The sequence below is a fragment of the Amphichorda felina genome (genome assembly GCF_050947745.1).
Source record: "Amphichorda felina strain 45539 chromosome Unknown scaffold_8, whole genome shotgun sequence".
Taxonomy (NCBI): domain Eukaryota; kingdom Fungi; phylum Ascomycota; class Sordariomycetes; order Hypocreales; family Bionectriaceae; genus Amphichorda; species Amphichorda felina.
This window is the reverse complement of record NW_028145042.1, coordinates 530,961-557,239: the sequence shown is the minus strand read 5'-3', so window position 1 is coordinate 557,239 and position 26,279 is coordinate 530,961. Positions and strand designations below refer to the sequence as shown.

Here is a 26,279-nt window from a genome sequence, read left to right as displayed (position 1 = left end):
GCTTACCTAGATTTGAAATCTTAAAGTCGAGACATGTTACTAGAATATCTTCGTATGCCGGTGCGGTGCTAGAGACCACCGGGACTGCTCCCATGGTTGAGAGTCTTGCAAGGTCGACCTCCAGGGCGCCCCGCATCATGTGATGGTGGGAGTGGGGATGGTGATTGTGGTGCAGCAAGTCAGCCGCTGGGGACTTCAATGGATTAATCCGATCACTATGAATACTCGCACCCTTGCTACCTTCATGGAATCTTCATTTCTGGTTCATTCAGCATGTCAGTCACCAATCAACAACGTCAACTGCAACAACTGTACGAGCGAAAAAGAGAAGAGTTCCAAAGGCGCCAACAGCTACTCCGAAAACCATGGGATGAATGGAAGCTCCAACCGTTCCGTGACGAGGAGCGGTTCATGGAAGGCGATCCCGACTGTTCCCGGGCCAGCTTTCAGTGCCCGTTGTTGAGGCGGTGTCTCTCAAGTTCAATTACCTTGGTAGACAGGTTAGGCTGTGGAGTTGACGGGATAGTATGGAAAGTCATAGTTGATGAAAAACCATACGCCCCCAAAGTGGCAAGCCATCCCCGAGCCTCCCAGATTTGACAATTCATCTAAATGATATCAGTTCTAGGACAATGAGGCGCCAAAGGATACTCACTACTGGGCTTTTCAAAGGGGGTGCCAGAACGCTGCTTTGCTCCAAATGATCCGGACCGCCATAAGCAAATCATCCGAGCCCATTTTCTTGGAGTCTCGACCAAAGACGCGGGTAGACGCTCAACGTAACCTTTACGCATTTTCGGATGAAGGTCGTTCGGAGCCGGAATTCCGGGAGTCAGCCCAGGCTACGCCACATTCCACTCCGCCGCGGTTCAGAGATTGTTTTGGGTGGACGAAAATCAGAGGCGCAAGGCTGTGTGGCCCGGATCGCCGTAAGTGGCCCCGGGCTACCTTCGATCGTGTCCATCGGGAAATACGGCGAAACGAGGATTATTTTGCAATACTGTACGAGTTTGTCCCGGACAGCGATGAGAGCGATACCCGCATCGAAAGTAAACAAGTACAATTAAGCCTTCTCTGGGAGGCGGGCTTCTGTGTTCTAACCCACCGTGATAACTGGAAGAGTGGATTGTTGTTAGATATGGTAGATCTAATTGGCCCCTTGGAGCCGGGATGGCATCTAGGTTGCTATCATCGGCTTGCTGAACAAATAAGAGCAAGCACATAATGAATCCAGCATCTCCCTTGGGCTGGGGCTCTCCATGTATTATACCGGGATGACGGTAAAACCTCTCTCATATAGTTACAATTCCCGGCTCGGGCGGTTAAGATGGCCGTCAAAGTAACAAATGCAGGAGTGTAGTGGGACGGATGGAGGGGCCTGCAGATAGAGCAATGTAAGCAGGGCAATCATGAGACATCAAACTAAGTCAATGATGTGGCCGTACTATCTAGATGTATGTTGGATTCGAAGCGAATTCAGCAAGTCGTACCTTTAAGCAACCCAGCAGCGAGCGGCATAATAGTAGAGGCCGCAATGTGACTTATACGCATAAACCAGCTCCGTGAGGTGAAATTGGCCGCAGGAACAACATAATATCTGGGTTTATATAAAAATAGATACAGAGTCTGGCAGGCCACGGCGCGAGGACTTTCTCTGTTGGATGCTTAATCTCAACTTAGCCTTCGGGATACATACTTGTTCTCACATACAAAGGTTCTGTCAGACCATCGTTCTGAATTCTTTTTAGCGGTAGACCTCTTTATGTTTGCTTTCCTTGATAATGTAGTCGCAGCCTTCTTTAGTGGACTTGACTAGGATATCTTGGTCCTGCCCTGCTTACTTGCCAACCCTGTTTCAAGCTCCTCCTCCTCTTCATATTCATATTCATGCTCCATCGTATTCTGCCTCCTGTTCTGCTCCTTTGTCACTTTCTCCCTGTTCAATCCGCGGGATGTAGTTCCCAGCCATAAAAAAAAAAGACAAAACAGAGCCAGTTTAACCGTAAGTTTTCCCGAGCCGTGTTCATCCCAGGGGATATGTGCAAATTCCCGAGGTAGAAACTCATTTCCGGGAGCTCCATCTACATACGAGGCAGCTCCATATGAATCTAGTGACATTGCTCCCATATCAGATGACAGGTCTGTGCTCCTTGATACCACCCTTTGATGAGTGGGCTGATGTTGTCTCCGAGGCCGAGATAATGAGGATCATTCAGTCGCCACTTCTGGGGTGAAATGAAGCACAGTTAATCGTTTGTCTGTGATGATAAATCCGTAAGGGCAAAAAGACACCGACGCGTATGTGAGGACCTGAGAGACGGGCTTTGACCATTGCTCCCAAGCGGAAGGGTTCTCTGCCATTCCGGGGTGCCACTTGCTTGAAAGTTTGGTATCCCCGGGAAGGATGTAGTAATAGTACCCATCTTCTCTCCGTCCATGGTACGGACCCAAAAGTCCCGTTGTTTTAGGCTGTGGAAGTGTATGAAGACAGGACGAGCGGGCGATCGACTCATAAAGGCTCTTGGAAGAGTGGCACAGAAGCGGGTAGTGGTCTCGGCCTGTTAGAACCATTGGTTTCTGGCACCTTGCCTGGGTCTACTTCTCCTCATTTCCATGTAAGGCGACTCCGGTTAACCTTAGGCAGCGCTTGGGATGAAGCCCCTGAACGGGGAAGCAACTAAGGGAATAAGGTATCTTGAAGCTCTGCTTGGCACTAGTTAGGTAGCTAAAGGTGGCCAGGTCAACGCTTAATCACCGTCCTGACTAACTTCCTAGCTTCACAGTTAACTCCTACATATACTTTCCGAATTGTTATGGGAAACAATATCGGCGTAGAGCATTCAAGGAGAATTTAACAAACTCAGGAGGAGAAGCCTAATGGTGATAGACTTGCTGCCAGTATCGTCCTTCTCGGACCCTCCCGTCCCCCCTTTATCCAAGGACTATCTAGCCATATATGTTACTTGATCTCACAGTCAATTTGGTACTTAGGTAATTATACACCCCGAGGACCTTACTAACCACGGGGACCTCACATATCGCCGAGTGGTAAAAGACAAAACATGTGTCCGGGACATCCATCCCATCTACCCTGGCAGACCAAGACCTTTGAGTCTGTTTTTCTCGTAAAATCCCCAAGAAATCCACAGATCATTCAAGTACATACCTCAAAAATGACCTTCATCCATATCCTTTTGTGGATAGTCTGCTGGTCTTCTGTCGATCATAGTTTTGATGTGACCCTGCGGGTCCGACAGAGAGATTCTCCAGATACCACCTGGCGTGTTTACACAGGAGTACCCATCTTCCATGTACCAGCTGCATGGCTCCTTGAAACTGCGCCTGAGTAGGGTGCGGAAAAGTGATATTTGATAAGGGCCGTCGCGAAGCCGGCCATAGAATGTTTTATGCCGTCTCAGCATAGCCTTAGCATATTCTGGAATAATTGTATCATCGGTGTCCAGTAGCTGTTCTGCTACAGCATCAAGGACCTCTTCAGGAAATTCCAATTGGCTATTGCGGAGAGCTTCGAGCCTTTTCTTTCGAATCGAAACATTCCTATCCTCTAGCTCGGCTATTGTAGCCTTTTGCGTCATATCAGATATGAGACGATTCCGTGAAACCATTCTTTTCTTATCCTTTAGCACCGCTACCGCAATCTGTGAGACCTCGTCGTATTCAGGTAGGTCTGATCGTTTACCAAGGGCATTAATAGCAGCTTGGCATACTGTGGAATCTTGAACATCTGGCAGGTGTGCCATAGCCTCATAAATCTCGTTAGTCCAGTCCAAATGTGATCCAAGAGCTCTGACGGCACCACGACGAACGTCTTTATCCTCATCTCTTAGAAGAACCACTATAGTTTTAAGGGTCCCATTAGGCCAGTCCGATGAGAGATTGAACAGGAAAGCACTCTATACGTACTAATTTCGGGCGGTACAAGTAGACCCCTAGCTGCCAGAGAAGATAGAAAATCACTAGCCGAGGGAAAATGAACTCGAGTGCAAAAGATAGCACAAGAACAGCTGGCCAAGTCAGGAATGCCCTGCTTGCAAAAATCCAAATCAAATTAAACCTTTTTAAAAGACTCGTCTCGTGAGCTTCCTAGAAGGTAAACACGTGAAAGCGTTGTTCTTGGCGTAGCTCGATAAAATCATCCACGAGCTCTTCAGTATTGGGTGTTGGTTCCCTCGTATAGTCCATCAGCGCGGTTACTATTTGGTCTCTGAAGAGCCCCCAAACTGCTAGACTCGGCCGAGGCATATCTTGGAACGCAGTGCCCCGGAATGGTGTGGCGAGGAAAACAATCCCGCGCGTCGCTCCTATGAGGGATGGGAAACCACTTTGATCGCCGTTGAGGCGATCAATCTCGAGAGCTTTGGTCAATATTATGCCCCCAAGACACGAGGCAATGAAAAAAACACGTCGATTTCCACCCGACTTTTTGTTTTTTTCCAAGTGGTTTCTAATGGCAGCTAGCAAAGACTACGCAGACTCCTAGATCGTCGTCGGGACTAAGGTTTGGAACATGTCGGCAGGCCAGTCGCAGGTGAAGATCCGGGCTGAACCAACCACGCTTGGGAGCATTTTTGGATCACTCAGCCAGTTGACCTGCGTCTTGGGATCCTTGCGATCTTTCCATGTCCACGTGTCGGGTGACTTGGCGCCTAGCCCATGGATGGCGATGATGTCGATTCCCACGCCTGGCTTCTCGTTAGGCTGATCGCCGGTTACCTGGGTTTCCTCGGGCGGGTGGACTTGAACAAGACCGATGGACCTAGATTGTTGAGCCATGTTGGAGCCTTGGAGGTCGTGGATGGTGGGGTGAGGACCTTGACCCAAGGGGCCTCGATATGCTCTGACGGACCAAGATCTCGTCGTATCCAAAGGAGATGATATAGGGAGATACGATTTGGGGTTGTTTGGGCCAAGGGACTCGTATGTGATCGTTGCGACATCGATGAAGGCAGAGTTCAAATTTGGCAACGGCTGAAAATGAGGAGACATCTGGGCTGGGCTGAGCAGGGTGGGGTGGCACATGAGGCGGTTGGGGGGTTAGATTGACTAAGAATATCAGAGAAGCTCATTCGAGATGCATCATGCAGTCATCAAGCCACAAAGCCTGGTTGAAGACAGTTCGTAGGCAATGCCTGTAAAGCCCAGTAAGGCTGCCTGTCTCTCCGATCTGAGTTGGCGAGTCCGAGTTCCCACACAGTCCCCAGGAGTCCGGAGTCCAAACACAGCCTCAACTCATTTTCCTGATTGCTCTTCAAATAATTAAATATCAAGTTTATCATTCATGTGGCCTAGGAGGCAGTAGTCAGACTCCGGCCAACGCGACATGCATCTTTCAAGATTATCACCGAGACATTTAATGAAGCCGAATCCCTTTACAGACTTCATTCATGTACAAATAATGTTTCGCCCATGGGCCCATGAAGGTTGCAGCACTCGGGAACGGGTTGACCCGCATGATAGCTGAAATCAATAGTTCGTATAATAATGGAATAGACTTCTGATAGGTCTAGCCCCTTGATCGTACATATGCCTTAACATCCAGGTGGATATCACATAGGGCTTGCGTTGTGCAGGGTTCTCCTGCGAGCTTCTTGCGAGCCTCGCCTTCACTCCATAATCGACATGCAACCACTAGCGAACACCATGCTGTCATCGGAGTTCTCCAGCCTTACTACAGTAGGGACGATGCCACCGTACCGCACAAACCTTGCTCAAGGGCGTCCAACGTGAAGCCTTTCAATGGACAAACATTTAAGATACGATACGGCCCCTCCCTTAGCCCATCTCCGTACTTTGGTCTTTGATGTTGCGCCGTCTCGTTCATGTTCTTATGCCCTCACTCACTTAACCTCCGAGCACTAATATTTCTCTTACCGGTACTCTCCTCCTGGGATAATCCAAATATTGCAGGTTGGCAAGTATGGATTATCCTCACCAGAGTTCCCTACAAGGAGCAGGTCGGCCCACCACCTGCTTGAGCGTGGATGACCATGATCCATCGGATATTGTCACTCATTACTTTGGTTGCACTGAGTTTCGCAAATCCGAAAACTTTTATAACGACCTTTCTTCGACAGAGCAGAGTGCCATCAAAACCGCGTTGCGACGCGTCGATTACCTACGCCGTTGCCTCCAGAATTCCCATTCAAATGAGGATCGGTCGTTAGTGCCGGCTTTCAGCGAGAGTTACGCCTTGTGGAAAACATCCAAAGCAAATGATATTCAAACCCGAGCATGCGGTCCTTCGAAGACATTATACAATCCCAGTAAAAGGCCAACAGAAGACAGCTCAGGCGAGGCGGACCCTTCAAGTTACATTCCAGAAAGAGACCTCAAAGCGTACATGATGTCCTTTCGAAATGGCAAGGGAATCACGGATATGACTCAGCACCGTGATACTCATCGTCCATTATGTTCAGGGAATTTTCCCAACCAGAAGATCCCAGTTGAGGACTTACTCGACGGCAGTGAGAGCCCTCTAAGAAAGTGTCACGAAGGTACGGCGCCCATTGAGCACCATGGCATTGTCTTTTTCTTTTTCTTTTACAAAAACAAATCTAGACATATTCGCTTACTGTTACGAGAATAGCTGCCGATGAGGGCTCCACCCAACCTGAAACAGTTTCCGAAGAAGACTCCAACGAAGTCTATGAGACTGTCGAGAACGGTTCGGCTACGCGATGCCATTCATTTACTGGGAGGAGTGCAACTGTGTTCAGCGTATCTCCCCGTGAATCTCGAGTAAAGTACTTTCACCTCCCATCGAATAACATGCAGGTGAGTGTTTGCTAGCATCAAAATAATCCCCCTTGCTAACGGTGAACTTGAAGTGGGTTCAGGTATAGTTATAAAAATCCCCTCCGGAAGTGCCCCTTACTTATCTTGAAAAGAATGCTGTTGCAAAGTACTACGAAGAGCCCGATACGAAGTTCGACACAGCCTATACCAAGGCTGAACAACGAACATGCGCCAACACCCTCTTACATCGTGACTATTGGGTACGCCAGCAACATGGACTAGACTCGTCCATCTCTCATGCCCGGCATATGAGACCTTTTTGCGAAACCGTATCTTCAGGTATACACAGTTACATAACTGGGATTTGGCTCCTACTGACGTGATCACAGACCCTGACCCACACGAAGGAGACGTCCCTTCTAATATGGTTCTTTTTGTAAGTGAAAACCTGATGTTATATTTCATGACTCTAATTAGCTTTTGTAGATGCCATACTTGCATTGGGAGTTGGACCGCCAACGAAAAACCTTTTCCTCAATTATCGAGAAACGATCAGTTCTCCACTCAAAGGATCTGAGAACAGAAGGACAGTACAGCCCAATCCACCAACAGGGACGCTTGATGAATACCCTTGGCGGTATATCGGAGACTTTGTTTGTGCCGCCCGCAAATGAGATGGCTGATGTTGTAAATCAACTAAGTTCTCCCCGCTTGGGCGGAAGGGGTCAGCTCCTCCGCGGAAGAGATGGGAGGCTCGAGATCAAGAATCCGTTGGGGAAGCTCCTATACCATGCAGTTAAGCTCTTCAACGCCATGGACAACTTTCGCGATCAGAGGCTCGTCGATAAATACCTGATGCATAGTCCACCGCTTCACCCTCGCAGGACGCTCGACCAGGCATATTTCTGGAGCCTGAGAAACTCTCACGCACGGGACAGGGATCAGGTTGTGTACAGGGCAACAAGTGCACGCCCTAACGAACTTCACCATTACGATCCAGACACGGGGGAGTGGGACTGTGCCCGGTATGAGTTCAGGGCGGTGCCGCGCCGTCGATCAACCCTCTCCGTCGGACAGAAAGATACAAACATGGGCTTCAGGTACCAAGTCACGAATCGGATTGCAACCATAACTGAACGTGGCCGCGTCACCACAAGCCCAGGTCCTAACGGTAACCAGACTTTTGAGCCAAGGGATCTAGAGATGTCCGCCCCGAGACCCAGAAGAACCACACAGTGTCACCCCAATCACGGCGACGGCCATACGGAAGAAAGTTCACCTCACGTTGAATGTCCCGGCTGTCGAGAGGCCATCCAAAAGCTGCCGCGCCTTATCATGGTCGACCAGCTCTGGATGTGGATCCTCGACGACAGCACAATCATCACATGCTTCCCCAGGCGCTATGGGGTCAACAGAAAAGATTCTTCCGGTGTGGCCAAAGCCATCCGAAATAGGCTAGGCAACCTCGGAAATATCCAGATTCACTCTGCTTACGACGTGGCCCTCATTGTTGTCGATGAATGCTGTAAGGTCTTCTTTGACCACACCAAAACTGACGAGCGCCAGCCTGAGGTCCTTGATATTTTCGCGGAATCCATTAGCAAAGTGGTCAGTTTGTTTTTACTTATCTCCTCACATTGTTCATTACCGTCCTTGCTGTTCCTTTCTGTGTGATGATCACAATCATCTCTCACCCTCCCAGTTGGCTAACACTTATCATCTGGAAACCTGGATAAGCTTTTGTTGACTGACATCCTTGCACAACTTTAGGCTCGAAAGAAGGCAATGTACTTCAATCACCTATGGCACTGGGCCGGTGAATTGGCCAAAGCCTCCTCAAAGAAGTCGTCATCGGTGGACCTTTCGTCGTTGCACACGGCTCTGCTGAATATGAAGCCAGAAGGCCAGCTTCAGCGAGAGGCAAGGGATATTATCGAAGAGCTCGGGATTATGATCCAGATTGTCAAGAAACAGCTCAGAGTTCTAAAGCAGTTCAAGCGCAATGCCGAGAAACTCATGAGCCAGCGGTTGAAGCAATCCTCCGGGGATTCCATACGGGATCAGACCAGTACAAAGGGGGAGAAACCGTCGGATACCTTTGCAATACATGCCGATGAATTTTTAAATGAGATGGCTGAGCGTTTGGAAGAGCTAGAGGACTTGCACCGCAAGGCAGAGGATGAGTGCAAGGATGTAAGTATTCTCAACTCTTACAGTCCACTACTTAAGGGTCACTAACAGGGCGTACTACAGATTGATCATTTGCTCTCCATGAAGCAACAGCAGGCCAGTGTAGTCCAAGCCTGGCAGGCGATTCGTCACGGAGACGAAGCCGTCATGCAAGGGAGATCCATTATGACGGTCACTGTCATGACCGTTGCCTTTGTAAGTCGCCTGATATACGATTCTTGCTCTTCGCTGACCTGAAAGCTCCCCCTTACTTTCATATCATCTCTCTTCGGCATGAACAACAACGTCACCAAAGACGACCGGATGCTGATGAGCAAGCAGCTCCAGTATATATGTATGAATACCCTCCCGCCCAATCTGTCTCTGTTCTAACCGTTTTAGTTTCTATATCTGTTGGTGTTATTGCTATTATCGTCGTCATCATTATAATCAAAGGCTTCACCAAATCACTCTGGTGGGGCATGGGGCACTACTACGCAAACTGGTTGTTCGTGCGCTCGGGCCTGTACCACTTCTGGTTGGCATTACCTGACAAAATACGCGTCAAAAATATTATAGCGTCGTGGGACAAGAAGATACAGGCTATGAAACGCCATGAGAGAAAGAAGTTTCGCAAGGAGGAGAGAGAAAAGCTGAAAAGGCTGCGTGAGAAGCAAAACAAAGCCTAACAAACTGGTGCACAGGAGCCAGATTGATCCAAAGACATCGAAATCAGACTAATGGGTACCGAATCCAAAGGCCCTGTCGAGTTTTATTCTACAATCTGGCTCGAGAAGAGGGGTCAGTATTCTTGTCATTTTGTTGTAAAAACTACCAGTAATCAAACTTGCCTTGGGGCTTTTCTTTACATAGGTACGAAATACCGAAGCCTACTGCTTCTCCTCACGACTCGCACCTGCGATCGAACAAGGAATAGCAACATGAGGACAGCGGGTGGGAAGTGTAATAGTCTAGACTTATCACTGATTGAATTTAAATATTCATCACACCCATTCCTAACTGCCTTGGAGATAGAGAGATCAAATCTCCTCCGCCGCCAACTCTTTAGCCATCTTGTCCCAATGGCCCCTCATTCTATAACCCACAATCCAGTGATTTCCTTCCGGATCCTTTCCAACATAGAAGAAACTTTCATTGAAAGTGTATGGTTCACGTGTACTTTGGACGTATGACGGCACCAGCGGCGTGTTGCGCGGCTTCACGGCCGCTGCCGAGAGGTCGACACTGTACATGTTGGCCTTTTGCCAGTTGGAGAATAAGAAGAGCTGCATCGAGCTCTTCCCAAAAACTGGGAGGCCTCTAGCTATGGGATCCTTGAGGATAAGCGAGGCATGGGCTTCAACCTGTTCGCGTGAGCCTTGCGTCTTTATCGTCTCCCGGATCTGGGAAGCCAGATAGCTGAGAGGCTTTTGGCAAATGTCCTTCACCGATACCATCGTGGTGATAAATCCAATGCAGTTGTGCAGAACAGGCCTGCCATCGGGAATCAGATCAGCGAGAGCGGGGCGCCACTGATATACCTGTTGCACGTTGACCTAGGGTCAGGAGAAACAGCGAATCAGTGCACGCGACCTGGATGTTACCTTAGGAAAGGGGACTTACCATTGTCTCTGGATTCTTGGAAGAGGTTCCCATGCATTGACGTGCCACCCAGGCCATAAGTACATCTCCCTCAGATATGAAGGGCTTCTCCGTGTCCCCGGCCGCAGCCGCCTGTTTAGTGAGGTCCGCCAGAGCCTTTTCTTTCAACTTCGTAAAATATGCAGCCGGTACGCAGAGCATGCGATTATCTTTAGGAGCGATGGTTAATGCGTAGGCATTCCGGAGCACCCACGGGACCAGACTTAACGTGGACATGTGATGCTTGGCGAGGACGTGCGGCTCGGGCGGGTTCTTGCCGATGTTCTCGAGAATATATTTGTCGGGTGGCAGAGGCTCAAGAATCTCGTCTTCCCTCCCCTGCAACATGAGCATCCAGGCCTCGAGGATAGAACGCTTGGCTATGGCGTCAAACGCGAGGTGGATCCAGTACATGACGACAATGGTCTTGTTCTTGAACGACACAACCCGTAGACCAAGCTGGGGCCTATCCGTGTAGAGGAAATCGTCGATGCTCTTTGGTATTCCAGGGCCCGAGTACAAGTCGGCAAACTGCTCGGGGTCTCCAACAATGACAGGAGGTCCGTCGCGGGGTGCGCGTGGAATTTGCGATGCGATGGCATGGTCCTCCATAGCCACATCACTCAGGTCCAAGTGTTGGTAGCCAATAGGCGGGCGGCCCTTGGAGAAAGACGCAGGGATGTGATGTTCCAGCTGTCCGTTCTTCTAATGGTAGAAGCATTCATGTCAGCCATAATGGTGAGTGGTTACGACAAATTAAAGCCTATCATACATTTCTTCGGAGGCGGGCGCCCAACTTGTTCCAGCCGGGGCGGCTCACGACTCGCTCCAGGCAAGTGCGCAGCCTCTGATGATCAAGAACATCATCAAAAACAAACAGCGTATACATGACCAGATTACGGTAAAGAATTGTACCGTCATAGAAGCCCACGGGGATGACTGTATCAGTCGACACGCGCTCTGGCGCCTTCGGCTGCCTGGAACAGAAGCCGAACATGTCTGCCCTCCGTTACCTGTGATGTGCTATGATAATGTGATAGAAGAGAAGATAAACATGGAGGCAAAATCCATATATATAACTATTATCTCTGTACTGCTAATGGGGATCCCAGTGAACCTGGTACCGAGAGGGAGACGTAAATAGCCTTGCAATGCTGTTGTGCCCTTGCGATCAATGCTATAGTAGCAATTCAATTCTTCAGTAATCTTGCAATGCTATATAGTACATGTAAACTTAAATAATATGCCGCTATAGCCATGTGATGCTACTACATGCAGTCTTATGATGCCGCTGTGGCCTTGCGAGCTGCGGTAGCATTGCGGTGCTACATTAGCTTTATGATGCTAATGTTGCCTTGCTCCCTACTATACTTACTAGTAGTAGGTGAGGGTACCAGTAACATATATAAAAGTACGGATAAGTAGGGATTTACTAGCCGAATAGATATTTATTGCTATCTGAATAGGTGTACATATGTGAAATTAGTTATTACGTAGTAGAAACCCTAACCTAGAGAACCTACCTATCGAGGGCTAATTAGATTTCATCTCAATACTAATAATATTTAAATTAATAATATTATAACTGAGAACAAGCGGGGGTCCGAAACAATGGTTTAATTCGGGCACGTTCCACCACGACAAGCATTTTTAGTCACACTTGATGCAACCGTAGATAGAGAAGAAGTACCCCATACCTCCACGTGATATGTAGAGTTTGCCAATGTAGAAGTACCTAACCGAGTGTATAGCCAAATGCACTTTGATCCACAACCTCCAAACAGTGTCGGGAGTGTTTGACGAATAGGGTACCCACGTGACCACCGGGTGGTCATAAAGGGCACGACTTCATGGCAGCTGCAACTTAAGTCATTTAAGACTAACAACGTCACCTGTTCTTATTGACTATCCTTACGGAGTATGAGTACTTCCGAAATGGCTAAGAATGAGTCAGAATGACAAAGATGACCGCTTGCCTAGCAACTCCGACGACCTCCCTCATACTCTCTACTCTAGGGCTTTGCAATAAAGGTTCACACCATGCCATATCGCCTTTACATTTGTTCAACAATCCATGTTGTACTTCCGGCACGTGCAACGTAAATGCGGGTCTTAGATATGTTCATCCAATGTGCGTGTACTCTTTTGGTGCATTCAACACTAGCCGATAATACCCTATGGGCCACCGCAACGTAAACACCTTCGATTACTTGACCTAGCATACATGTCGCTACGAGGAGGCGCGTGAGACTCGCCATCATCTAGTCAAACCCAATCAAGTTGAAAAATTCCTGGACCCTACTCAGACTCGGCAGCTGCCTCCTTCGCCAGCATGCTCCTTGCTTCTCTTTCCAACCTCTTCTTCTCCTTCTTCATCCTCAATCTCGACATTGGTTTCTTTTGGTCGCCAGAGTAGTTTTCTTATATTAAAATTTGGTCAGCATTATACCCAACCGCGAATCTCGTCCAGCATCTTCTGCAGAACGCGGAGAGATGCCTCGACCTTCTTCAAAAGCAACTCACCATCCATGTCCTGTGCGTCATGATGCGTGTCGCTGTCATTGTCGGCGGCAGAATCGTTGCCAAAAATGGGCCTGAGGAACTCTTCGTTGATCTCGACTACAGCGGGAAATCTTCTGTGAGTCTTCTCAGGTAGCTCCGTCGGTGAATCCGGGGGTGTCTCCACCGCAATATCCATCGTCCCTTCCTTCCTCCCTACAGGCCAGTGTTCGAGACTAGGCACTTCTTCGGGGGGAGTAGGCTCAGGTTCGGGGACAGCATAGTCTTCTCCGGGCGGAGCAGGCTCTTCTTCGTAGAAATGGTCCGGCTCGTGGAAAATCTCATCTTCAGGAGCAGCTTCTGCTTTGGCGGCAGCTTCGACTCTAGAGACAGGTTCTGCTTCCGGAATAGTTTCTTCATCGAGCTCGTCCACGGCAGATAGACCCTCCTCGTCTGGCAAGTCTCTACAAGCAGTCTGGATCATGCTCTTGAGAATGGCCTTGCCGATCGTATCTGGAGCCCCAATTTCAATCAAGGCATCATCCGCGGTGGGTCGGGTCAAGGTCACGCAAAACCTCTGGATCCGAGTCTCGAGATACAAGCCCCAGGCCACCATGTTTATAGGGCTAGGGCTTGCTTCTTCCATCAAGCTGATAACCGTCGGCAAGCTCAGCTGATCACCCAGACACCATATCTCCATCTCCGCAATATCAGTGAGCTGTGACAACTCGAATGATTGGGATGCTTTGTAGACACGAAGGGCGGTTACGAATTCGGCAGCATTCTTCTCGGCAGGCGACTCTACTGGCGGCTCAAGACACTGATATTCCCCAGTGACCAGATAATGGACAAGAACATGGCCAGCATCGAGAGAAACATCCATCTGGATACTATTAGAGTAATATGCCTCGCTCCTTTTCAATTCAAGCGTCGGGCTCTTTGCCAAGAACTGTCCATGGATGTGGAGAGTTCCTTCGTCTTGGAAGTTGAGGTTGTAAATATCGCTGGCGTAAGGTCTTCAAACCTCATTAGTTACAGGCGCGAGAGGTAAGTATGCGAGGGGATCTGACGATTGTCCTGGTCTTGACCCATTGTGTAGATCCGCAGACGGCTGCACATTGCTGTAGAAGCCAACTCCCTTCTTGCTCTTCTTTGGCATGATGTTTAGAGGTGCGATGTGAAGTGACTAAAAATGACCGGATAAACAAGAGTCGTATCAAGTAGGCCGATGGTGAAGATGGTCCCTGATCAACCGGGACAGGACGGGGAGTCTACTTGAGGAGTATTAATTCTCAACTTTGCCTGGGCAGCGAAGAGAGGTAACGAGATAACGACGACGACGACACGCACGATGCTGACTCTTCTCAGGCCAATAATTCATGTCGGGCTGGTAGTTGGTCCAGGCATTCCGCCACTACAGGTACACATGCATGTTTGCCGCCGTTCTGAGCAATCACGGTCCTCTCACATCATCTGAATCATCGAGGTGGCTTAAGGTATGAATCGTATTTGACGGAAACCTGGACGTGTTTTCTCCAGTCCAAGATTCATCCCTCCTGAAGACAGGTCTGGTGAGCGAGTGGCATCAAAACTCGACACAGCCATTAACTCGTGTCGACAACAGATTCGGTGGTTGGCATATGCGGCTGGGAAAGGGTGTGTACCATGCCGCTCGAACTTACCACTAATAGTTCATCGCCCATGCAGATCTCCTCATTCTGCGTCATTGCCCATTGGGCTGCTGTGCATATGGGTGGTTCGGAGGTGGCATTGTGACAGGTGGAGCAGCCCAACAGGCTCATTCTACCATCTGACAATTCAGCTTTACTTTCGCTGTAATTAGAAGAAAAAAAGAGTTTGGAATGTTTTAAAATAATTCTATGCTTATTTCTAACCGGTGAAGCTGATGGCATGAATACCATCTAACCCAACACGATGCACCACCTACGTCGCGGGCTTGGACTCATCGAGCTTGGTCAGGACATCGCTCTTGGGGCACTCATCGCTCCATCTACTCCGCGGCAACTCAAACGTGGAAACAATGCGGCCGTACGAAATGCCGCCCAATTGCCCAACGGGCCGCAATTTGTCGAGGGCGATGTTGCTGGCGTCGTCGTTTGTCGCATCCTCCCGCACCCAGAACCTCGTAGCCTTGACCAACACCAGGCCTGCGACGCTCATGCCCTCGGAATGCGCAGCGAACTCCTTGACGTCGACGACCTTGGCCTCGATGGAGAAGACGCTCTCCTGCACACGGGAGGCCTTCACGGTCGCTGTAGGTGCCTCTGTCAGGCCTGAGACGTCCCATTCCGAGACCCCGTAGGGAGCATCGATGGAGGTTGCGTTGACGGCCTCAATCATGTCCTCCGAGACGGTGTTGATGACACACTCGCCCGTCTCCTTAATATTGCGAAAGGTATCCTTCTCTCGCCCCGGCCGCGACGAGAAACCAACGATGAACATGGGCGGGTCATGATCGACGACCTGGAAGTAGCTGAAGGGAGACAGATTCTTGGTCTTGCCATCCTCCGAGAGCGTGCTGATCAGCCCGACAGGCCGTGGTGCAATCCCTGCCACCAGCAGGCGATAGTTGTCCACCATGGGCCGGTCGGTCGCGTAGGGATCAACCTCCCTGTGTTTTGTGGATGATGCATCGTGGCCCTTGACGCCCTGGCCGTACTTCCACTCGGGGTTGGGGTGCTTGGTGACCTTGATCTCCTGCGAGGGCTCGAAATCCGGGCGGCTGGCCTGTGTCTTGTCAAAGTTGACAATCTTGTCCACGATTTTGTAGTTGGACTCTGCTTTCTGGGCGGTTGCAGCCGCTGAGGAAGACATTCTGAGGCCTGCAAAGGTCGGGGGACTGGGATCATATCAGTTCATGTGCGCTGGCATCATGCTCAATTGCATGGCTTCGTGAGACGGCGAGACTCGCCTCCGGACAAGCTGGCGTGAGAGAGATCTCGCAATCACGGCCATGGCCATTGGCGGTACCGCGCAGAAGCGCTCGTGCCAACTTATATACCGATTTCGCCTCAAACGATAGACTCGATCCGTAGGTATAGCGGATGAGGTTCAAGGGAAATTGGCCGTGCCCCTGGGTCCGACCCCGGAGGCTCGAATTGACCGCCTGGTGGGGCGGCTTCAGATCCCGGGCATCAACTGACGGACGGTGTATCAAAGATCCAACCATCGGAACTTCCGTCCGTGGTTCGGTTTACAATGCCGCTCCGGCCACCGCAACGCGGCGCAGCACTGCGGCTTACTGGTATCTGTACACTGAAGGTTAATTTCTGCTTTGCCAGAGCAACTGGAGACCCAGTCGATGATTCAATGATTAATTACAAAAGCGGTCCCTTGTTATCGGGTAACCTACTCCGTAGTCGCGACCGTGAAGCACACTAGATACCCTACACCTCGATTTGTATAGCATCAACTCCAACCATCTTGCATCTAATTCTGCAATGTAGGAGCCGTCCTGGCATCTGGCTTGGGGATGGAATATTGAGATGTCAATGCATCGACCCTCGAGGTCAATTTGATCGATCAAGTCACCTTGGTACAACAGCGCATATGTGTCGGGGCATCAGACGTGGATCAAACATTCGAAGCCATCATTAATATATCCAGGTAACTTTAGATAGCCTACTCAACCTGGTCGGCACCCCAGTAGTACGTGTAAATATCCACGCCCGAAAAGTTATCGGTATACCACCTCGCCTTCTCGCCCTCCTCCGCCGCACCAGCACTCACAATCAGCGGCATGAAGTGCTCGCCGCCCCTGGGGGGATGCATCACATCCGCGCCGGGGAGCTTCCTCCACGCCTGCAGGCCCTTCCAGGGCTCCTTGTCGACGACGTCGGTCAGCGCGGCGTTCCACCTGCGCGAGATGTCAATGATCTGGGCCACCTGGGCCGGGTTCGCCCCCTGGCGCATGGACATCATGACGGGCAGGTTGTGGAAGGATGCGAAGCCCGAGCCGACAATGGCGACGCCCTGGCTGCGCAGCGCCCGCAGCGCGCGGCCCATGCGCAGGTGGCGCGTCGGGTCCTCGCTGGCCAGGACGGACATCTGCACGATGGGCACGTCGGCTGCCGGGTTGACCAGGAGCATGGGGATGAAGACGCCGTGGTCCCAGCCGCGCTGCGGGTCGAGCACCGTGTCGTCGAGGCCCTCGGCCCGGAGCGCGGCTGCCACCTCCTCGGCGAGGGCCGGGTCGCCCTTGGCCGGGTACTTGAGCTCGTAGGACTCCGGGGGGAAGCCGTAGTAGTCGTAGATGAGGTCGGGGGAGGCGGCGCTGGAGATGGTGGGGGACGACGTGGACCAGTGGGCGGTGATGAGGATGATGGCGCGGGGGCGGCGCGACGGGTCATCGAGGCCGAGGAGCTTGGGGATGCGCTTCGTCAGGGAGTAGACGATGGACTTGTGGCTGGGATCGCCCAGGACGGGGAGGGGCCCTGATGGATGTTAGCAGGCAATGTTGCAATGTGCGTACTTCGTATCTGGGTAGTGTAGCCGATGGTCTGAGATGAGACGTGGTGGTGGTCTTGGTGGTGGTCGTGGTGGTGAGGGGTGAGTGAGTGAGCGAGCGAGTGAGTGAGAGGCTACAGCGCGTCTCAGTGACTTACCTCCGCCGTGGGAGAGGGCAATGACAGGAGCGAGACCCATCTTGGAGGACGCGGTAGAATAGTATCTGGAAAAGGCCCAGGAAGCGACTCCAGCTGCAGCACCGATTGATGCCCAGAGTTTCATGCTCTACTTGCAATTTGATGTGCTTGTGTCTGCGGCATCCAGGTTTTTATCGACCGAAGATGCAAAGATGCGAATCATGCCATTGCACCATCTGCAGTCGATCCCGGTGGCGCCGGATCCGAGCCCCATGTCGGATCTTTTCCCACCGTCTCCATGGACCATGTCTCCACGCTGCCGCTTACTCACCGATTACCAAGGCTTTGGGAAGCAGAATCTCGGAAGTACGGAGTAACAGAGGGGGTTCAATGCTGCCGCTTACATATGTCACTTGCAATTGGCTGCCTGCCTTGCAGAATCAAAACTGCCGTGCCCCTCTGCTCCAGTGCTGTGGCACGTTGGTGCTGCAGCCAAACTCTGAGCTGAACATGACACATGACTGGCCATGTGGAATCATTTGGCATCCTTCTCCATTTCTGGCTTGTCGCTGCACAGGGAAACGTGGATAGCAACGTAGACGGCGTCGTGGATGGTGACGACCTCAGCTCCATGTCGGCCTTCGCATGAGGCATTGAACTCGATTGGCCATTTGACCCAATACTCCATCCCATCACTGCGTGATCACTTCTGCCTTCAATGTTGACCCCAGTCACAGTCTATGAGTCCATGGTGAGGTCACGACTGAGCGTCATCGCCCTCGCCCATTTAATACCGGCACGTCGCCCACGCTTTCAATACTTGACCACCACCATCAATCGCCACCTGATCACAGCATCGCAGGCTCACAGCCCCCGACTACACAGTAACAGAATACACACAACAGCCCGACTCCTTATCCCCACCACTACCATGGCCGTCGTCGGATTCAGCGACCCCTTCGAGCTCATCTACTGGCCCGGTCTCCCCGGCCGTGGTGAGTTCATCCGCCTGCTCTTCGAAGAGGCCGGCGTGGCCTACACCGACACCGCCCAGGCCTCCAACCCCGACGAGGCCGTCCAGAAGGTCATTGGCGTCATGTCCAACGACCAGCCAGGCAACCCTCCCCTCCTGGCACCGCCCTTCCTCCGCCACGGCGACCTCATCCTCAGCCAGATGCCCAACATCCTGCAGTATCTCGCCCCCAAGCTGGGCCTGTCCACCGATGGCCCCAACGCCGCCTTTTACCTCAACCAGATCGTCCTGACCCTCAACGACGGCTTCGTCAACGAGATCCACGACACCCACCACCCCATCGCCGTCTCCCTGTACTACGCCGACCAGAAGCCCGAGGCCAAGAAGCGCGCCGCCAGCTTCACCTCCGAGCGTCTGCCCAAGTTTCTCGGCTACGCCCAGCGCGTCCTCAGCGCAAAGACCAGCGGCGACGGGCCGTGGCTGTACGGCGGGAAGCTGACCTACGCCGACCTGTTCCTCTTCCAGGTGCGTTTCCTGTCTTTACTCTTTTCTCTTCTCACTTCGGCAACAAATGCTTGCTATTTCTCGCTTGCATGTACTGACAAGTACGTAGTGCGTCGACGGCACGCTGTTTGCCTTCCCCAAGACCATGGCCAAGCTGAAGGGCTCGGGCGAGTACGACGCCGTGTTTGCGCTATACGACGCCGTCAAGGAGCGGCCAAACATCAAGGCCTACCTGGCGAGCGACAGGCGCCAGGCGTACGGGGAGGGCATCTATCGGCACTATCCCGAGCTGGAGGAGTAGCCTTTGTATGTAGCTTGCTCTGTTTATCCGTCGAATACGAGTTTTCGCTTTTCTCGTATATGTGGTTTGTCGGCGTTTAGCCGTGGTGGTCTACGTGTGTGTGTGTGTGTGTGTATGCGGTGGGAGGTGACGTGTGTTTGTCTGTGTTCCGACGGCCCGGCTCAGGCTTCCCGAGGCTGTCGTGGCAGGTAATATCGTCTGTCAATCGACTCTCAAGACCGATTGAATCATCGACGAGTAGTTTTATTAATCGAATTACTCGGATCCGCGGTGTGGGTGCATTTCTCCCATCTATTTGAGGACATCCCTTCGTCCCTCACCCAGCAGCTCTATTCTCATCTCTCCCATCACCCTCCTCATCACCTGGGTTCTTGCCCAGGGGCTCATTTTTCACTATATACTTAGTCGGGGTCAGGAAATCCTGACGCTCCGCGCGCAAACTGGCCACCCACCGGGGTGGGCACCATAGCGGTTCTCCAAGATAGCCGCTGCATTCCTGGCAGGTCCCTTCCTTGCTAGGCCATGGCGAGCGTGCCCAAGCAGAAGCTCTGCAGGAGGGAGGGTCCAGGGGTCTGCGGGTGGACACGACGCTCTGGACGCGTGACCAGACAACTGCGATGCGAGGACGATTCACGGGAAACCTGGGGCCTCCAGCCGCCGGACTTCTCACCACCGCGACGATGACCAGAGTAAGCTTGTTGGACTGCAGACGACAGGCAGTGGCAACGCTATAAAAATGCAGGAAAGTGCCTAGATGGCTGCCTGGATTTCGCATCTTGTATTGCGATCCTTACTATGCCAAACCAGGGACAGTCTGGGACCGCCCTCGACACCTTCTACTGCAGTCTGGCTTTCGTCAAACAAGTTAAGAGGCTCGGAGAGACCGACATCTCACAATGCTGGAGGTAGCACAGATGGCAGTTTGGATGGTTGGGGCCGGGCACCATAGCTGTGGATGTCAACGCTGTTCATGGTTTGGGCCTTTCACAAAGCCCGGCCGATGCGGACTCTCGGGACTCAATGGTTAGCCATCCATCTTGGGTGCAGCAGTGAGTTGTCCATCATTCCTGAAGGGACCTGACTCGCCAGAGTTTTAGGATTCTGTCATTCTCACTCAATATCCAAAACTGACCGTACTTGATTAGAGATCCATCCAGCCAAGTGGCCATCTTACCACGGGCGGTGTCTTTCAGCATGAAGCTACCCGGGAACCTGATCACTGGACATCTGCGCATCACAGATGAGGGAGCAGCCAGAATTTGGAGACTGGTATCAGGCCTAGTCGGGCTCGGAAAGCCCCATTGCTTCCGTGATGTTGGGCAGCTGGATCCTATGGCACTCAACTGCCATGCATGCCCGGCCTGTAAATCCCACATGCCACATATCCGCGGGCATTTTGGGCTAACGAGTATGTTATCACATCATTTTACCAAAATATAACGCTGACCTTTCCCAGGACTAATTTTCGAGCTCCGTTAAGCTGGATGAGCATGTGATAGACTACATAGTCTACCGTTTAGAATTCTTCCTAACCTAGGTATGGACGTAGGTTGGGCCTACACCCTCGGGGCCCAGTGGTTGGTTCAGTTCACGCTGGCAATATCGTCCTCGACTACCCCGTCTTCGAAGGGGTTGGGCTTACCTGCGGGGAGTTCAGGACCATTACCATCGGCAAGGGTTTGGCTTCGTCCATTAATTCCAACAAGAGCCTTTCACCTCTACACTCGTCATCGACGAATGATTTGCTGCCGCTATATACTTCCGACTCTTCGATACTTCCGCGGTGGTATATCCACTCGGTCCACCACCATACCACCGGATAATCTTATCCCTGGTCGGGAGGTTGGTTGTGGTTTCACTCATCATTGAGAGGGTTCGTCGGTCTCCATGAGCCTAGTCTTCCCACCTCGTTGCCCATCAACCTAACTACTGCGGCACAGTCTGACAAAGGACTCACTAAGCCAGAGTCAGAACCACGCAATGGCCCCCGTATATATGGATTCTGCGTTGGGAAGACCATGCTGGATGATTTGGAAAACCCTTCCGGCCAGCTGCCGCGGGTTAACTACACATCTCCAACATTGACCATACCATCGGGAACATCTCCAACCCTAACTGGCGCGCGGATCGGGCCAGCGAGGTGAGACAGGCGGTAGACTAGTGCATCTGCTGTCTCGATCGCCTGGCCTCGGGCGAGATGCCGACCTGCGAGAACTACGGTAAGTCTGCACACACGCACCTCATCCGACGGCTTCGCTGACAGAGAGCAGACGGAACTGACATTTTGAAAAGTCCACCCATGGCCTGAAGAGCGACGCTGTCGTTGACTTCTACGGAATGGCCCTAGTTGGCGGTCGGGCTCGCCTCTGTGTCGAGTAGATAGACTTTGTGACCTAGGTAGGCCATCACATTACCCCTAAGTGACTCGCTGACAGACACACAGCCAGAATTCTGAAAATACTTTGCGAAATGCTGGGAAATGGCAGTGACCAGAGTCAGGAAGTGGCTGTAGGATTGGATCGTGAGACATAATGGGGGTTTGGAGTCGTTGGGTTAGGGCATGGTAGCCCATACCCCGAGGCTTGTCATATTTGGCCTTACACGATCAATAATGCGATCGACAGACGGAGAACTACCGGACTGTTCTTGCGGAGAAGAGGGAGCCTAGTCAGCCGGTCACGCTCGTTCCGCGCTCCAAGGACTAATTGTCTGGATTGCTGTTGCAAATTCACAGGCAGATGACGCAGTCAACAGGCATACCCACAGAGGTTGGCGGGGACAGACAGATTGTTCCTGGAACATACCAAACATTTGGACACAGTCCGTGGTGGACGGCAAACCAGATGCACCGACCCAATGGATATCGACACATGTGGCTCGAATGGGAATGGCAGAGATTTCGTTCCGTACGTCAATTCTACATCTCCCAAGACCGGCACGAGGACTATGAGACCTTTGAAACGTTCGATGCTGCATACGTTGATTACAATTCTGGCGAAGACTCCGAACACGGAAGCCCCTAGGGATGCGTTTTCTACAAAGTGTGGTCATACGGCCAGTCCGATACCACCATGAGAAGTCACATGGAGCTCCTCGGAAATTTTGTTGTGGGTTTTGGACTTCAGGAGTCTAGCAACCCAACGTTTGAGTCGTAGGGTGCGACGTATCGCCGCCCATGACTACGCGTCTACAGAGATGCTGGATGGCGTTGGATCACTCTCTGGGGATCCTCTACCTGTTTAACAGCATTTTACCGGCATGGACAGAATCTTCCACCGGAGATCTACACGGCCTGTAACTGTGGACTAACAGAGCCTGTCAGCAAGGCTTGCTCCGACAAGAGCTGGAATATGACTGCCTCCGTTCTGCTGGGGACGGGCTCATATTGCCTTATGTCCCTCCCCTCTGGTTTCCTCTGGTTTTCCCCGGTAGATAAGGGGGCATCGAGGTATGGATTTGCCATAACTAGGCTTGGGTGCTGCTATGTCATCTAATTGAAAGCCCTGCATCTTGAGGGGGCCGAATCGCACTACCGACGCCTCTGCTATCTCTAATCCGCCTCAAGTCCTCCTATGAGATGTAGGCGTACCGCGACGGAAGTGATGTACCCAAGCGCAAGACCTGCGACCGCCTAGATCTCAGAAGTGCTCTCCTGGTCCAAAGCACGCGTGCCATAGGACCCTGATGCCCCTGAGAAGGAAAAGGGCCCGACGGATACTACGGTCATCCACCTCTCCAAGCTCTGCCACTTGGGAAGCAAAAACACATTCAAGGCAAAGGTGAAACCAGAAGGCCCATCTGACCAGGGGAAGGTAATCGTCTGCTCGATAAGCCTGCTGCAGAGTGGTAGCTTATCCAAGAAGCTTACCCCCGGCCATAAAGCTTTTAAACTCAGAACTTGAAAGTGTGCGCCTTTTTTTTTGAGGTATCTGGGTGTCTAGACACGCACAACTCCGTAAACCGACTAGAGCCTTGGCTTGCAGAATTCCTGGGACGGGGGTTGTTGTCTACCGCGGAAGTTGCTGCCTCCGATGCTAGCTATGTCTTTTGCCTCCACGCTCCGTTAGCCTTCATTCGACCGCGATTCCCCTTCTCCACCGCGATTCTCTGAGACGGTGAGCCATTACCACATCCAAATATATGACTCGCTCTCTCCTCCGCTGCTCATTGCAGACTTCATGTTGAGGGCGATGGCCGAAAAAAAAAGGACAAGTTTCCTACTGTTCTCCACTACGTAGCCCCCCCTGTGGCAGCTTCAAGGGCCCGCCGTCACCAGCTTTCGCCGAAGGCTGCGGCCCGTTTGACACACGGAAGACTTCTTCGCTAGACTCTAAGCGCTTGACGACGACAAAAGTATATACAATTGAGATCATCAAATGGGAGCCCTTTGACTTTTCTGGCCGAAGTAGTGTTCTTAGGTCTCGCGACGTGGCTAGGTTCATTCATCAGGATTGATGTGTCATCAGACAAACATTTTGATACGATAACCTTGTCAGAGCATATACATACACTCTGGACAAAGTCCACGATTGGCCTGAAATGGGTGGGATTAACTACCGTTTGATAGAGGGAGGAGACTTGGCGCCTAAGATTACAAGAAGCCTAAATTCACGAAGCATTGTGTAGGATGGAGGTAGCTATTTCAGAGTCAGATAGGCGAGTACAGAAGTCGCAGATGTCAGAGGGGACAATAGTGATGCTTATACAGAGACAACACAAGTCCTTGGGAAGCTTCCCCAACCAAACGTCTAACATACAACCGCTTGGAGGAAAAGATCATAGCAAACACATTGGTGCTGAGCGTTGAAACCTTGGCGACAAGATTGGTGAAGCGCACGAAGCACGGAGAGACGCGAAGAGATATTCACTCTATACCTAGAAGCCTTTTATATCTAGATATTCATGGTTAATAATACAATCCGTAAACGAAGAAATATCTAGGCTATTCTTATTGAGAAAAAGGGGGGGGGGGGGGGTTTGGGGGGTGGCTAATAACCCGATTATACTTATTTAGCCTACCGAAGATTAATTACCCAAATATTACAGGTTCGAATACGTAGGCATATGAAGTAGTCAAATAGGTATACCCTTAGAGGTTGCGGCAGCGGATCACTCTTGGAGTCTTCATATGCTAGCCGTTGGGGCGTATTATATGGTAGTTGGTAAACCAGCTGTGTCTAATGGATGTTAATATCAGGGAATTGGATAAAAATACAAAAGACTGTATCATGTACGTCAATTCTTCACCGCTGGAGTGATACACGCCACTACTCGTGGCTACAAGTAAGCCGGTTTGGCAGAGGTCCTTACCTAGGAGCCAGTGGGAGCACCACTGATACCGCAATTTTGTTGCAGCAACAGTAGCGGCCGCAAGTATGGCTACAATCATGAATCTACTTAGCAATAGGTAGTTACATAGAGTTCAGCGTTGTTTTCTCCGTGCCCCAGAAATCATACGGATCAGGGATAAAGCCCGCCCGCCAGCTGAAATCAAAGGAATTCCGCACTTGTCAACATTATGCCCAAGGACGTGAAAGATGGCGTGTTTACCGAGTCTTTTACACGGTTTAATGGGCTACAAAGTGAGCCCGAGGGTCTGAGGCGATGCATGATTTGTCATGACTGCCCTATTTTGCATCAATTTCTCGTTCTAGACTTTGGCATTTGCAAAGATCAGCCACGGATGCACATTTGACGGTAGGCCGTCAATGGTCCCATCAAGTCCAGTCTCCACTTGGCAGAAGAGAGAAAAGAGAGTTAGCTATGGAATGGTCTAGTTCGGTAGATCGTACTACGTATACGAAGTGCGGGGATGAGGAAATGGATAGGTCGAGATCTTTGTATTGGTAACAAAGAGTTTAGGATATTGGCCTAGGTCTTGGGGTTCGATACTGCAAACTGCAGGATTCTGTACCTTCTTGTCTATAGATACTCGGTTGCCTCCCGTGACGTCCCATGTTGGTCGATTCACGTGAACCCATTTTTCGGGCAAATCTAAGGCTCCTGTGGTAGTTTAAGCCGCGGTTATGAAATGGAGGGCTCGTCTGACATATGCATGTCAGTGGAGGCTTTGTCTGACATATGCATGCTGGTGGAAGCCCTCGTCTGACATACGCATCCCAGTGGAGCCCTCGTCCCATATACGCATTTGGCCAGAAGGCCATGGTTGCTTGATTCTCTTTCTAATCGTATTAAAGAGCATTGACTTTGAGACCTGGCACGCATGCAGTCTTGCGTCGTCACAAAATGTCAAATGTTACTTGGACCGGAGTCTGAGACTGATTCAGGTAAAAGCGGTATTGTCCACCGAGAAATGGTACGTAGACCTGAGCTGCGACGGGAGGTATGACCTACTGTCGTTTCCACCATCGACCTCGTAGTCGGATCATTACTCTACGAAGCCTCCTGTAGTCATGATACATGGCTGCGTGCCTTATGCAAAACCATTGCGACCCAAAATACTGTACATAGACGTAGCGATACCATCGCCGCGTCCTGCCGCTTCAGACTCTGAGCGTTGAAAAAGGCATAGCTGACATGCCATGGCTAACTTAATCGTATAATTGAGGGGCCAGTAAGAGACATGTCTTCTCAAAGTCCCCGTCGATACCACGTCGCTGGCGTCTGATCGGCCCAACAGATACTGATGGATTACAGCTTTGAATGCATATGACCATTTTGTTACCGAGAATGGCTGGTCTCATTCGTAAAAAAAGCACTTCTCGGACCAGCTAACTGAAACCGGCCACCTAAGGTCGTGTACGACATGCTTCTAGACCTGAATAATCTGATGTCACAATATGCATGCTACCCTACATGCTGGAAGAACACC

General features: G+C 51.1%; 7 protein-coding genes across 7 annotated transcripts; 2 read left to right on the top strand and 5 right to left on the bottom strand.

The window, feature by feature from the left end:
* Nucleotides 1-4,497: 4,497 nt before the first annotated feature.
* On the bottom strand, nt 4,498-4,794 carry ACO1O0_007853 (uncharacterized protein; the record flags this gene model as incomplete). Its single annotated transcript, XM_083197220.1, has 2 exons — nt 4,498-4,734; nt 4,759-4,794. The coding sequence occupies 2 exons, from the start codon at nt 4,792-4,794 to the stop codon at nt 4,498-4,500; spliced, it is 273 nt and encodes a 90-aa protein (XP_083046688.1).
* A 2,637-nt stretch (nt 4,795-7,431) lies between these two features.
* ACO1O0_007852 (uncharacterized protein) lies at nt 7,432-9,318 on the top strand (the record flags this gene model as incomplete). The annotated part of the gene is made up of 4 exons (XM_083197219.1): nt 7,432-8,364; nt 8,527-8,949; nt 9,010-9,141; nt 9,187-9,318. The coding sequence occupies 4 exons, from the start codon at nt 7,432-7,434 to the stop codon at nt 9,316-9,318; spliced, it is 1,620 nt and encodes a 539-aa protein (XP_083046687.1).
* A 647-nt stretch (nt 9,319-9,965) lies between these two features.
* ACO1O0_007851 (uncharacterized protein) lies at nt 9,966-11,563 on the bottom strand (the record flags this gene model as incomplete). Its single annotated transcript, XM_083197218.1, has 3 exons — nt 9,966-10,481; nt 10,549-11,271; nt 11,339-11,563. The coding sequence occupies 3 exons, from the start codon at nt 11,561-11,563 to the stop codon at nt 9,966-9,968; spliced, it is 1,464 nt and encodes a 487-aa protein (XP_083046686.1).
* Nucleotides 11,564-13,009: 1,446 nt separating this feature from the next.
* Nucleotides 13,010-14,224, bottom strand: ACO1O0_007850 (uncharacterized protein; the record flags this gene model as incomplete). The annotated part of the gene is made up of 2 exons (XM_083197217.1): nt 13,010-14,081; nt 14,136-14,224. 2 exons carry the CDS (start codon nt 14,222-14,224, stop codon nt 13,010-13,012), a joined length of 1,161 nt encoding a protein of 386 aa, XP_083046685.1.
* A 785-nt stretch (nt 14,225-15,009) lies between these two features.
* ACO1O0_007849 (flavin reductase family protein) lies at nt 15,010-15,900 on the bottom strand (the record flags this gene model as incomplete). Its single annotated transcript, XM_083197216.1, has 1 exon — nt 15,010-15,900. One exon carries the CDS (start codon nt 15,898-15,900, stop codon nt 15,010-15,012), a length of 891 nt encoding a protein of 296 aa, XP_083046684.1.
* An 807-nt stretch (nt 15,901-16,707) lies between these two features.
* On the bottom strand, nt 16,708-17,730 carry ACO1O0_007848 (Extradiol ring-cleavage dioxygenase, class III enzyme, subunit B; the record flags this gene model as incomplete). Its single annotated transcript, XM_083197215.1, has 2 exons — nt 16,708-17,519; nt 17,691-17,730. The coding sequence occupies 2 exons, from the start codon at nt 17,728-17,730 to the stop codon at nt 16,708-16,710; spliced, it is 852 nt and encodes a 283-aa protein (XP_083046683.1).
* An 870-nt stretch (nt 17,731-18,600) lies between these two features.
* ACO1O0_007847 (glutathione S-transferase) lies at nt 18,601-19,447 on the top strand (the record flags this gene model as incomplete). The annotated part of the gene is made up of 2 exons (XM_083197214.1): nt 18,601-19,167; nt 19,256-19,447. The coding sequence occupies 2 exons, from the start codon at nt 18,601-18,603 to the stop codon at nt 19,445-19,447; spliced, it is 759 nt and encodes a 252-aa protein (XP_083046682.1).
* Nucleotides 19,448-26,279: the final 6,832 nt, after the last annotated feature.